Below are 14236 nucleotides of genomic sequence, written 5' to 3' on the forward strand. Positions count from 1 at the left end.
ATCTGGAGTATTGTGTCCAGTTCTGGGCTCTCCAGTTCAAGAAGGACAGGGAACTGCTGGAGAGGGTACAGAAAAGGGCTACAAAGATGATTAGGGGCCAGGAGCATCTCTCCTATGAGGAGAGGCTGAGAGACTTGGGTCTTTTTAGTCTGGAGAAGACTTAGGGGGGATCTAATAAATGCTTATAAATACTTAAAGGGTGTATATCAAGAAGATGGAGCCAGTCTTTTTCAGTGGTGCCCAGTGACAGGACAAGAGGAAATGGGCACAAACTTGAGTATGAGAAGTTCCAGCTAAACGTGAGGAGAAACTTCTTTACTTTGAGGGTGGCAGAGCACTGGAATAGGCTGCCCAGAGAGGTGGTGGAGTCTCTGTCTCTGGAGACATTCAAAACCCACCTGGACAAGTTCCTGTTCAACATGCTCTAGGTGGACCCATTTTGGTGGGGGGGTTGGACTAGATGATCTCCAGAGGTCCCTTTCCCCTCCAACCCCATATGATTGATTCTGTGATTCTGTGATTCTGTGATTCTGTGATTCAATCAGGAAAGCCATTTCTGTCATGGAACAATTTCTGTTACATTTTTCTCCAAAGCACACTGACTGTCAGAGTGGGATTGCAGAGGCTAATATTCTGAAAAATAATACTAAAAAATATTTCTGAAGCAGGTACCTGTACGTGGGAGTAGGATTTCCACGAGCTTGACAATTCAGAGATACTTTCTTCTCCTCAGAATCAGTTGGAAAAATCACATCATCTGGCTCTTGTACAAACACTGGCCCATAATCAACACTTTCTGTGGAAATAGAAGTGTTATAGTTTAGGAAATCTTAATGTGGATTATAGCTTTTATAAAGTGAGATTAAAGTATGCAAAATCATTTTTTTTTTCCAGAGGTTCATATCACATTACTTCAGATGTTATATTAAAAAGCAATATTTAAAAGAGATATGGAAAAACTATTACTAAATTAACAATAAAATATATAGTATGATACAAGCATTCATCATGCCTTAACATGGCTTTCCTATCAGATATATTTTGAGCTGCAGTCTAATGAGCAACTCAAGAGAATTAAGCCAGCAAGAGCAGTTAACATAGAGAGAAAAGTAAACAAAAATTTTCCTGCTGCTTCCAGCAGCGTATCTCACAAAGAACTAAGACACAGTTTTCCCCTTTATGTCAAGGAGTTGCTAAGAAAAATAACTCAAAATTAATGGCAGCAACTGGTAGCTGCTATTAAATAATATATAAAAAAATCTGACATTTCATTTTCCTCCACTGTCTTCTCTAATTTTGGCATGTATCTATATCTTCATATGAATTTAAATTTCTGAACAAGAAAAGCTGGATAGAGCCACAGATTACATCTATGATTCCAATTCATTCATATTTTGAAGAGGGAAGTGTAACCTTCAGAAAAGTAAAAGGTTCCTGATCATGTAGGTCTGAATAACTAAAATGCTCACTGTGCGCCTGATGACTGTGGAATTTTAATCAACTTAGACTTGCTCCAAACTCATGAATAATTTAGTCTGATAATGCTCTTAAGATTTAGAGCACTAGCCTAATAATTTGGCTGAGGGCAAATACTTACATTGTCCTACTACTTGCAATGAAACATGTGGGAGCCGGGTTTTCTCTGTCAGTTTTATGGTTTCATATGTTTATGGTTTCAACGTCATAAAAGTTCTCCAATTGGTACTGAGGACAATGTGAAACCTTAAGCAGTTTATAACCTCCTGATATATTTGTCCTATCAATGCCAGCTTGAAGTAAGAAAGGTGCACCTGAAGACTTTTGGTTTTGGTCACTGACTTATAAAAATTATTTACTTCATTGTTCTACCATGTCCCCACAACTTCAGCCATGTTATGGGTTCACAATTTTGGGACCGGCAATCTTTTTCATACTGCTAATGGTTTCAGAAAGTTTGAGTGGACAAGAAAAGGTGCATGGGACTACAAGTCTTGGTACAGAGAAGAAAGACTTGGAGTCTGAAAAAGGATGAGAAACATAAGTCATAGTATGCTCAGTCTGAGATACAAATTTCCATGTCCTTAAATTCTGTGACATTTTGGGTTTCTCAATGCTATTATTATAATACAATGAAAAGACCACAAGAAAACCTTTTCTGCTATTCAACCTTCCTTTTTAGTGACTGTAGACTTATTACACACTTAGTTTTTTGTCTTTTTTACACTGCTATTGAAATGCAGATTTTGAAATTTTCAGGTATGTATGCTTCTACTGAAATAGATTCAAAAATCATCCTGTCGGTTTGTAAAAAAAACAGATAAGAGCAGTATCAATTAGTAGCATAATTTTCAAGTTTATTAGCCCTTTTTTTAGGACTGTGTAATGGAGTGTGAATTGTTCTGCATATTTACATCTGTGTTTAGGTACAATACTTCACTCGTATGTATTGGCAGAAATATATTTTCTGGGATAGATATCTGCATTATGGAGGGTGGTGAGACACTGGAACAGGTTGCCCAGAGAAGTTGTGGATGCCCCATCCCCAGAAGTGTTCAAGACCAGGCTGGATGGGACTTTGAGCAACCTGCTCTAGTGGGAGATGTCCCTGCCCATGGCAGGGGGGGTTGGAACATGATGATCTTTAAGGTCCCTTCCAACTCAAACCATTCTATGATTCTATGATTCTATAATTACTTAAAAAACTCCAACCACAGTTAAGTGTTTTCTAGTATATACTTATATTATTGAAGTTAAAATAACTCCAGTACTAAATTTTGAACGCTATAGCTGAGGCTGCTATAGGGGCAAAACTTATTTTAAGAAAGGAAAATATAGGTATAAAAACTTTGTATGGATTTTTTCTTATAATTTGGTTACCTGCTTCTTACACTGCACAGGAAAAATAGTAATGAATTTAGGTGTAAATAATCAGAGCTCTCATCAAGCTAGGGTCTAGCAAAACCAAGAATTAATGAATGAATGCAAAACTAAATAATGGGTTTAGAATTAGGTTTATTGCATGCAGATTAGTAGGTATATGGACAGGGAGCATATTCATGAAGATTAATCACTTATCTTCTCCCTAGGAGTGACTTTGTAGATAAAATGTCACAGTCTAAACTGATGGAAAGAAAAGAAAAACATGCAACGCTAGGGAGGTGCTGGTGTCACTAGCAGTACAGCTGTTCTTTCTACCTGTATTATTTGTAAATAGGCACTTTCCTTTTGGAAAAATAACCTGGACTCTTTATGAGGAGGTTGGCAGTCTTAATGGTAGTAGCCAAATGGGTACTTGTGCTATGTGGAATAAGAACAGGTTTCACTTCTGCTTGCAGTGAAGAGGAAGGTAACAGAGAAAGTTCAGTGCATGCAAGGCATGTTCGTAAAAGATGAAAAGATGTAGTTAACTGCTTATCTGCATTTCAGACGGAGTGTGGAGTACCAGCAGAGAGTATTCGGAGACTCAGAAGCAACATGATAATGAATAAGAATGTTCATCAGTTTGTAGCTAAAGTGACTAAATGAATTCTTAGTTAGATCATCTTGTCTGCAACAGAATAATTGAAGAAAGAGGTCTATTCTGAAGACATCAAAGCACTTGCTGAAAAGACAAGACTACATGTTTATAAATTATTAGGCTTAATAAAGGGGTGATTAAATAAAACGCAATGGGGTGTCATATGTGATATGCAAGAAATTGTAACAGACCACCTAATGATACTATCTTCATTTAAACTCTAGTGACAGACTTGAAACTGAAAACCTTAAGTGCTCTATGCCTCCTTTATTTCAAAAGCAACAAAGGAAACATACTACAGATGCAAATATTTCATTTAAATGTTTTAAAAAATATTTTAAAACTATTTTTTTTCCAGTTAAAACACAGGCTGGTGTATACTTAAAAAGTTAATTTTCTTATACATAATGCTAATAAAAGCTCAAATGAAATGAAGCCTCCTTGTGAAGACTTCAGTAGTTGTATCAATGATAAGTTAGAACTTAACATCCCAGTAGAGGTAACAGAAAGTCTGGACTCTTCCAAAATTGACCTGGAACATCATTGGAGGTTTACTTTTCTATGCAGGGAGTTTAAAGCTACATTGAAACTACAGGATTGGAGAACTTTTCCCAGAAGTGAGTACACACTATGCTAGTGTCACCGTTTCGTGTGGGGTGAGACTTGGGGATGCAGACTTTCTTTCCCTGCCCCTAACGGAAGTAAAGCCAGGTTGTGAGGCATGTAGAGAGTCATAGTGTGAGGCTGCAGAACTGCAAGGCTAGTCAGTCATGGAGTCAGGGTTAAGGAGGGAATTGGACTGAATGGTGACTCCACAGCCTGAAATCTTGGAAACTGAGGAATGTGAATAGGCACACGAAATTTATGCAATTAATCAATCTTCCTAGAAAAAAATTTAAAAAGTATATTTGCATGGCACTCATAATACAGATATTTCTAATATTGCAGAATAAAAGTCTACACTCTCAGGAAAACATTAAATAGAATTCTGGCTGCCTTTTACCATCTTACCAACTTAGTAGCTGTTATTTTAAATAACAATTACTTATTAGCAGTTCTTAAAATTTTCATATCAAAGAAACACTTAAAACACCACAATCTCAATTTATGATTTAAAATATTCAGTTCCATGGTGACACTTAAAACACCACAATCTCATGATTGTGATTTATGATTTAAAATATTCAGTTCCATGGTAAATAAATTGTTGATATTCAAGATTCAGGTTAATTACTTCAAATTTCTCCTGGAAATTCTGTAATCATCATACTGTTTCACAACTTTCAACTTGTCAAAATTGTTTAATTTTCATTCTTGAGTAACACTGTGTCTTCCTCACCCTTTATACTGCCCATATTGTTTCTGAGGTAGACGTGTCACCTGAGAGGATAATGTGCAGACAAAAATATGAAGTGCTTGGAGAAAATATATATGTAATGATCAGTATGGGATCTACTCCGCCTTCTCAGGAAGAGGTGAATCTCTTCTATCACTGGTTTTAGGTACTTGAGATTTTAAGTAGGTGGCAATGAGGTTCAATGGTTGAAAAGTATATATGGGTTAAGAGTTCATTTTTCAATAACTTTGGTGTCATTGCCAATCTTGGTGCATTACTTGATTTGGGAATTCCAAGCTGTATCTACGTTAATAACAGCAGCAAATGCTTTACAAGAGCTTGACATCATTCTGCTTGAAGATTTCCAGTCTTAAGTGGGTAAATATGTGAATTTCACCTGATTACAACTGGGAATTTCTTAATTTCTCTTTCAGGAGTATTTCATCACCTATTAAAAACCATCAAAAACCTATGTACAATTTCTTCAGTGTACAGCATAACAGAACATTGATTAATATTTACAAGAATTCTTCATGTGCCTTTATATGAACTAGACTGTAGAACTGTTCAGTTGTGCTCAGGAAAGACATCAGGGTTAATAAACTCTGGGGTTTAGTCCCAGGTCTAATCAACTGCATCAGTCTGCTATTTCTGATGAGAGTCTTCCTTGAAAAATTAATCTCTGGTTCTTACCACGTTTTGATCATGAACACTTGTAGTAGTATGTTCTTTGATACCTTATGCTAATCTCATGAGTAACCAAGATTAGAGTTAGATTTTTAGATTACAGTAGCCATGGATGACTGCCAAGGAAAAAGAGAAAAAAAGTGCCTGATAATAAAATCCACTTGACCAACTTTATACATGTGAACTATTCTATGTAAGCAAACACGCTTTATATGTGTTCAAATTTTTACAGGATTAGAAACACCAACCATTTGAGAACCATATAGCAAAAGAGTTCATAAGCAAAAATGACCACCATTTCTCTCCCCCTTCCCCTTCCCATATCTACAGTACATACACTCTAAACATCATTACTGTAGGACAGTACATGCTGGGGCAGGTTAACCTTGGGCGGCTACCACACACCCACCAGCTGGTCACTCACTCCACTGGAGGACAAAATAGGATGAAAAAGCTCCTGGGTCAAGAGAAAGACAGGGAGATCCCTTACAAGTTACTGGCATGGGCAAAACAGGCTCAGCTTGGGAAAACTTATTTCCAGTTAAAATCAACTTGAGTAGTGAGAAACAAAGACAAAAATTAAAGCAACGCCTTTCTTGCCTTTTTCCAGGCTCAACTTCCCTCCTCCACCCCCATTTCCTCCCGCCCACAGAGCTGCCGTGTATGACACAGGATCTATGGGACGTCTCTGAAGTGGGCTCCTGGGATCAGGCCAGACGCTCCCGAGCATCTTAAGTGCCTTGGAGACTCAGCTTCAAGCACATGATTTAATCTGTACAGGGTGTTCAGTTCCAAACCAAAAAATACTCAGTGCTGCTGGGGAGGTGGTGGGGTGTTGGAGACCCCCAGGCAGAGCAGACCACCATAGTGCAATATTCACACTAAGCTAAGTTATGGGATTTGTCCATTCCACTGTGTTTGAACAAGGCTGAAGAGTGACAGGTCTTTTCCCCTGGGCAGCCAAGAGCTCAGCCTTCCATCAGCTTTGGAGCACTTGGTCACGTGGTGGCCGGGTCACAGTGGGCAAATGCTGGAGGTGGCCATGACACATGGAGGGATTGGTGACAGGTTCTCCAGGAGGGGCACAGAGATGCCTGCACAGTGCCAGCTCAGAGTGGAGGCAAGGAGACTGGTGAGTGAGGGCTGAGACAAGAGGCAAGAAGATGGCAGGGGCAGGAGGCCAGGGCTGCTAGGCCTGGGCAGAGAGGCAGGGGTTGCCTGTGGCCACACAGATGGTGGCTGCTACCCCTTGTCCTGCAGAGCTGAAGGCTCAAAAAAGGGCAGGACCAGACCATGGCGCACTCCCATCCTCAGCCACACAGGCAGAGATTCACCACCTTCTGCAAGGACACTGAAATGAAGTTAAGGCACCAAGAGTCTAGCAGAGCCCTGGGCAGGAGTTTCCCACGGTGAGCCAGGGTGGCTGCTCCCTTGTTTTTTGATCCTGCCTTTTGCTGGGCCAGGGCCTGACAGAGACAGGACCAGAGCATGGTGACTCCCGACCCTTTGCTCTGCAGCCACTCTGCCAGATATTTCTGCAGCTTTCAATAAAGCCATTGACTCGGGGACAAGGAAGGACAGACAGCCCTTGTCTGCACCATTCCATGGGCCCACAGGCTGCTGGAGGCTCCCCACAGCCCTGGAGAAGGGGGGCTCTGCGCTACCCACTCTCTCTCTCTGAAGGTGACCTTGAAATAAAATTTTCTCATTCATGAACCATAGGCTCTTTTTTATGCTTTGCGTGGTCTTTTGGTGAAACCTCCTAGGACTTTTCTTTATTGTACTTATTTCCTTATTATATTTAATTTATATATCTCTGTATATATATAGATATATTTATTTACATATATATGGATACAGATTTTATAAACATGTATGTTTTCTGATCCATTCAGGGATCCAAAAGCACTGTTTGTTTGAACTCATATTTTTTCTAACAGTAACTCATGCTCTTTAAAAAGACAGTGTATGTGAGTGTGTGTGGGAGGATTTGAACTCCACACCTTATTTTTACTTTCTAATTTATGCAGGAACATAAAAAAAGATTAATATTTAACATATATATTAAGTATATGTGTGTTCCAATTTACTATTTTAATTTCTCAAGAGAAATATTTCTATTCCTCGCACAGGCTTGTATGAAAACAACCAGTTTTCTCTGTCTTATTTAAGTGCTAAGAGACTGTTGATTTAATATACGGTGCTATATATGTTTTGGGATTACAGGTATTCATTGCAACCAAGCAACATAACTAGTTTGTAGTCCCTTTACTACTTTAAGTTGCCCTTTTCAATCCATGCAATTAAAAGCACTAAACACTCTCATTAGAATTTACTATATAAACTGGCATTTCTCAGAAAGGTATGGATATGGAAAACTTTCCAAATATTAATAAAATCCCTCTTTTTAAATTCTTTAGTTTTCTTGGGATCAGTACTTGAATATTGTTTGAATTCCAAGGTTCACCTTCCAGCATATTTGCACTTATGCAATACTGTACTATATGAGGGCCACAAAGATGATTAAGGGCCTGGAACATTGCCCTTACCAGGAGAAGCTGAGGGACTTGGGTCTTTTTAGTCTTGAGAAGAGAAGGCTTATGGGAGATCTAATCAATGCGTACAAATACTTAAAGGGAGGGTGTCAGGAGGATGGGGCTGGTCTTTTCTCAGTGGTGCCCAGTGACAGGACAAGAGGAAATGGGCACAAACTTGAGTATAAGAAGTTCCACCTAAATATGAGGAGGAACTTCTTTACTGTGAGAGTGGTAAAGCACTGGCATAGGCTGCCCAGAGAGGTGGTGGCATCTCATTCTCTGGAGACATTCAAACCCACCTGGACACGTTCCTGTGCAACCTGCTATAGGTGGACCTGCTCTGGCGTGGGGGTTGGACTAGATGATCTCCAGCGGTCCCTTCCAGCCCCATATGATTCTATGATTCTATGAATTCTTAGTGACAAGTATTTAAATTCTCACAGGAGTAGAAACTGGAATCTGTGTATCCTGGACTTTGGACAGTAGTTTCTCTCTCTTATATACAGAGACACTTTCATTCTCTCCCCCAGTTGCTGATAAAAAAAATATCAGATGTTCATCTCGCTGAGCATTGCAAACACCATGAGAACAAACTGCAGATGAAAACATAGCTTCCTGTACTTTCAATTCTCTAATAACTGAAATAGTGTCATTCCTCAACACTCAGCTTTCTTGCAACCATCCTTGATATAATTCCAGGTCAATAAATACACTGTGAAAAAGAATGAGTTCCTGGAACCCTGGGAACACAGAGGTGGGCAGGAAGAAAATATAACCATGTCCAAAGACCTGCATCAAAGCTGCATTGACAATATTATTTTTAGCATCTGGTAATTCTGTGTGATGTACTTTGAAAGTATAAAAGAAATAACATTCTCTGAAATGTTTTCTTAAATAATATTTAAAAAATATAATTGTCTGCAAAAGGCGTAGCAAATTCTACACTGTACTGGTCACTTGCATCAAATATCATAGATTTATGATTTGCTAATCCTTCTGAGGGTGGACTAGAAAGACCTCCAGACAAAACATTTGTTTTCAGCTGTTATTGTGATACACTGACAGAATTTGTCCAAATAACAGTTGGAAAAAGGGTGATGGTAATTCTTTGAAAGCAGAGTAAGTCAGCAAAACTGAAAAAAACACCAGTTTTTACAGGACAGCATTTTCTTATCTCTCTACTTCTTTTTGCCCATTTTTCAAATGTAGAACCCATATGGAGATGGAAGAATTTTCTAAAGAAAAGATACAAGATAGTGTAAAATGATAGAACTTCTAAAGCAGCCTAAAATGAGGGATCAGTAACAGATCTTCCATCCTAAAACACACATTGGATTCTGTAGACAGATTCTACACAGAAAAGTACCTACTTGACAAGTAATGGGCCAAACAATATCCCAATGATCTGTCAGTCTTGGGTATTAATATGTTCAGGATACATTAAGAAATTTGCAGAAGTTACTGATAAGGCTACATATGTTGCTGAAATGTGCATATCATCAGTCATTAATAAAATAAACCAAAAGTATTTAATTTAAAAATGGTCCTACAAAGTGAAAGAAACTTTTTGGTAAAGGTGGAACATGTTTTAGTGCTACTTATTATCAAACTTGCTTTTGAATTTCTTTCTTTCCTGGTTTATTTTCCGTTTGTGCCACTTGTATGCATTTGAGGTGGTGAAATTAAAGCATCTTCTGATTAACCTTTGTTACCATGGAAACAAACCTGTTCAGTATATTCAGAAAATATTTTAGATGTCACCCTACTTTCAAAGATAACATATCACTTTCTTCAAATAAAAGCTAGAAATCCTCAGGTTTTTTTCAACTTAAACACAGAAAAAATGTATTAACTTAGGTTCTAATATTGATTTTACAAATAGGTTCTATAATGTAGCCTTTCACTTAACACCTAAGAAATAAAAAATGATTATTTTAATTTCCTCATAATCTGTCAAAATATAAATTTTTTTTTAATATACTGAAATGGAGAAAGCCCACTGATTCATCACACCAAAATACATTCCAATGATTAAATGTGTGTGTAACAGATTCTAATAACAAAGGTGGCTGCAATTTACAATAATTATTTTACATATATAGAAGCAGGTACACATATGTATATATATATATTTATACACACATGCATTTATAAAATACATTTAATCTTAAAATTGTGTTTCAGTTAACTTAAAAGTCAAGAGAATTTGAGGACATTCTCCGTTTGACAGGTAAGTTCAGGTAGATACACATGCCTTGAGATATCTACATTGATTCTAGCATGCTGCATGCTGGAACAGTGTAAAGTACATGCATGATTGGGTTTACACTGTAAAGGAGATAAAATTATTTTCTTATCTTATATATTCTTATTTGCTTATTAGACAAGATAGGACAAGGATTTTTTCTGTGGCTTGAAAATGCGTTCTCTCTTCTGTGGCCTCAAAAAACCATATCTGTTCTAGACTTCGTTTATACTACCTAAATTGCATGCCACATTAACGACTATTGCCCAATAATTTCAAGCAATGAAAAATTTTTTTTAGTAGTTTGTGTCTTTAATTCAGACTGGTAAATGCTGAATCTAGCAGATGATGTGAAATCAGGAATCCTCCCTGAACAAAAATTAGATTCAGATTTTGCACATCTTGAGGTTCATTGATTCAAACACTTCTAGTTCTGAGCTAGACCCTGCTATTTGTTCTCTTCTAAAAGATATCAAACCAAAGATGGAAGGATAAAAAGATTCTTTATTCAAGGTTAAGTTCAATTATGTTAACTGCAGCATTTCCAGAAGTTTTTGGAAAGTAGAAGACATAGCAGTTTTATGATTCTTCAAGAGTATTTAATGAATAATTCACACTTTCTATGCACAGTCTTTAGTCGTGACTTTACACGTTGATACACAGCTTGAAGAAAAGGACTGCATTGCCTTAACTGCATGTTTACGCTAAGTAATTCCATATAGTTTAAATTCAGCAGTGAGCTACAGCATAGTTCTTTTAATTTGAAATATCAGGAAACACATGCTGAACTAAGAGTGCAAATTAAGTGGCATAAAATAAGTATAAGAGGACCTTTATTAAAAGTCACCTCAGGCCTCTGAGCATCTCCTGGGAAATCAAGAAACCGCTTGAAAACCTGTATACTTAGGCAGCTAATAAAAGAATTTTGTTTTTTCTTATGGCAAACCCGGGTCCTGAGTGTATGTCATATATTAGATATTTGAGTTATGCAAATTTTTAATAATAATAACATAAAATATGTTTCTCCCCCCTCTTATTAGTGTCCTCTCACTTGTAGCAGTGGTCTCTCATGACCACACACAAATGAGGAAATGCTACAGCAGCCTGTACTTGTTAGAAAACAAGTTGCATTCAGCTGCCTATTCAGCTCCCATAGATGTGTTCTTGCCCTCTTGGATGATGCAGAATATCCTACCCAGTCTCCTGCCACAGACTCCTCAGTCCTGCCACACCAGAAGTATGCGGGTCTTCTAAGTCCTGTTATACCTCTGCTTGTGCCATGCAGGTGCTTCAGATAAGTAAAGGCTTTAAAGATCTTGCTCAGGTGCCTCAGGTTTACCTGTTTGTGCAACTGTCTACACATCTGAATGTACAAAGACCAGTAAGTGGTGGACTAGCTCTCCTAGGACTGTTTTATGCAATCCTTGGAAGAAAGAACTGAAGTCCCTCTCTTCTGAGTCAAGTGCTCTGTTCATTGGGGCTTATCAGTTATGGCCTTTTTAAAATTCTGTCTCCAGTGGGTTGTTCATCACTTCCTTCTGCAAAATAGAAGCCGCTCAACTGCAGAGTTGGAATGTGGCCCCTATGTTTTTAGAAGCGCCATGATTGCTGACCTATATCAGGTATGATCTCAGCAGATCTCCTGGAAGTGACAAGGATTTAGGTGTTAGAATCCTTACTCTGAGGATCCTCATCCCATATGTCATTTTCTTAGAATGAGATGGGTATAAAATTTTCTCAGCCCTCTCAAAGTTAGGATTTAAATAAGTCAAAATTCACATCAAATTTGAATGTAGTAAGCTGCCTTTTTGCCAGCTTTTTTTTTTCCCTAAAGAAAAAATGATGGAAAAAGCAGGGTCAATCAGGGAAAAGATGCTTTATAGTTCCAGCTTGTACTATATTATTCAACATGTCTCTACTCTATTGACTTGCAGCTGCCAATTTCTTCTCCTACAGTCTCTAGACATTCATGCTGTTGAAGATGAGGGTAATACACTCTGGTTCTTATCCTGAACTTTGATTTTTACCTGCACATATCAGGTTGCTTGGGAGGATTTATCAGTGTCTGGTGCATGCGCAATAACTGAGTTTAGTCTAGTCAGTACTTACAAAGAGTATTACAGAGGAAGGACACATGTAGAAACCTGTTCCAGTTCCAGAAACGCTATCAAACAGAATTTATCTGCATTTGGTATGCTAGATCAACCTTAATTCATGTGACATATTTATGCTTGTATCTGAGCCCTTTCTCTTCATAAAAGCACATGCATACAGCATTAGCTTTCAACACATACAAGGTACTTTCCTGGGGGAGGGGTGGGAGCAAGACTTAAGGAGAGAGGTAGTAGTCCTGTAATCACAGCCATTGTTGAACTGCGAGGTATCTCCGGTTACTTCCTTAGACTACTATGTTCAAATATCCTCTAACTTCTTCCTCCCTCCCTCTTGTTCCTTCCTTCTTTTCTTTCTGTTTTTCTTTCTACCTTTCTTTGAATGTAATTCAGATAAATATTATCACTAAAGAAATGGTGTCAGAAATGTGGCTTTTTAAAATATAACCAAATATGAGAAAATGCATGTTGTTACTATGAATTATTGCATCTAAAGGTAAATGACACCATATCATGGTGTCTATCCATGTGTGCATGCATGACAGAGTTGACTACACAGAGCAGATAATTTATAGAAAAAGTAGTTTTATAAGATTTACTATATATATTTAATTTACCTATCATTCATGATTGAATCAGAAAAATTCCAAAGAGAAAAAAATATATAAAAGAGGGGCTGACATTTTACTGATATACTTTTCAAATATACAGACATTAGTTAAGTGGATGAAATTGTGCTGTAATGGAATTTCAAACCACTGGTTTGCTATTTTCACGTAGCAAAACCTGTATAAAAGTATTCTGCGTAGGAATCTTCAAAAAATTGTTTCAATTGAGGACTTTAAAGCTAATCTGAAGAATGTAAAGGGAGAGACCTATTTCTACTTTGGGAAGTTTAATAAAATCCAAAATTATGTCTGAGAAATACTGAAGTAAGTTGATAAAAATATCCTGCTTTTGAAAAATGTTTCAAAAATTCAGAGGGAAACTAGACTTACCATCGTGTTTGAAGGCCTCTGAAAAATGGTAGAGGTTTGTTGGGGAGTGATAATGTGAAGCTCCTCTCCAGCCTGGTGAAGATACACTTCCTAATGAAGGACTGCTTAATCGTGGTCTGCTCTTTGAATTAAATGAGGTTAAAGATGAACTGCCCGATTTGATTCTGAGGATAGCAGCATATGAAGTGGGGAGACCAGGAACAGCTTCTGAATATTCTGAAAAAAACCCAAGAAGTGAACACTAAATAAAGTTAAAATCTATCACTTTTCAAAAGAATGATTAGTTATACTTCAGAAAAGTAGAAATGTTTTATCTATTAAAGGAGCATCAGAGACACCCCAAACTCCACAAGGGACTCAGCTTCTAGACAGAAGTGGGAAGCAGCATAGAGCTCTAAGTCAGAAAATTCCCCTATAGTTTCAACACAATAGAAAAATCATGTGGTTATTAAATTTCTTATTTATGGTAATATGAGTTTTCAGTGCTGGAGAGCTTTTGGAAAAACATCCTAAGTGTAAATATAGTCTGGACTATTTTATGTTTCAAATGGTTTAAAATTAGAGAAATATCTATTTTACTTTATGAAGTTTGTGACAGTGAATGCTTAGAGTTTTTCAGCTTTAGGGAAATGTCTTTTCAGTACAGTATTTATTGTTTCTGATCAGATGTTAAAAATACACCTCTTCTATCTTTTAGAAAAAGCTGGAATTTGACAAAAGCAGATGACCAGTATTTTAAAATTAACATTTTAATCTATGCAAACTTTAAATACACATTATTTGAGGATCCCATATCTCATTTAAAATCTGGATGTAAATACAAGTT

General features: G+C 37.4%; 1 protein-coding gene across 3 annotated transcripts in view; it reads right to left on the bottom strand.

Moving 5' to 3' along the window:
* Positions 1-14236, bottom strand: part of CNTN5 (contactin 5) — a 680570-nt gene that overhangs the window by 251263 nt on the left and 415071 nt on the right. For all 3 annotated transcript variants that reach the window (XM_014966120.1, XM_014966118.1, XM_014966119.1), the window contains exons 4-5: positions 13411-13626; positions 673-796 (exon numbers count right to left, since the gene is read on the bottom strand). In XM_014966120.1, the coding sequence (XP_014821606.1) occupies positions 673-796; positions 13411-13626 (340 nt within the window). The remainder of the gene's footprint in view (positions 1-672; positions 797-13410; positions 13627-14236) is intronic.

The sequence above is a fragment of the Calidris pugnax genome, unplaced genomic scaffold (genome assembly GCF_001431845.1).
Source record: "Calidris pugnax isolate Ruff unplaced genomic scaffold, ASM143184v1 scaffold20, whole genome shotgun sequence".
In the NCBI taxonomy this organism is placed as follows: Eukaryota; Metazoa; Chordata; class Aves; order Charadriiformes; family Scolopacidae; genus Calidris; species Calidris pugnax.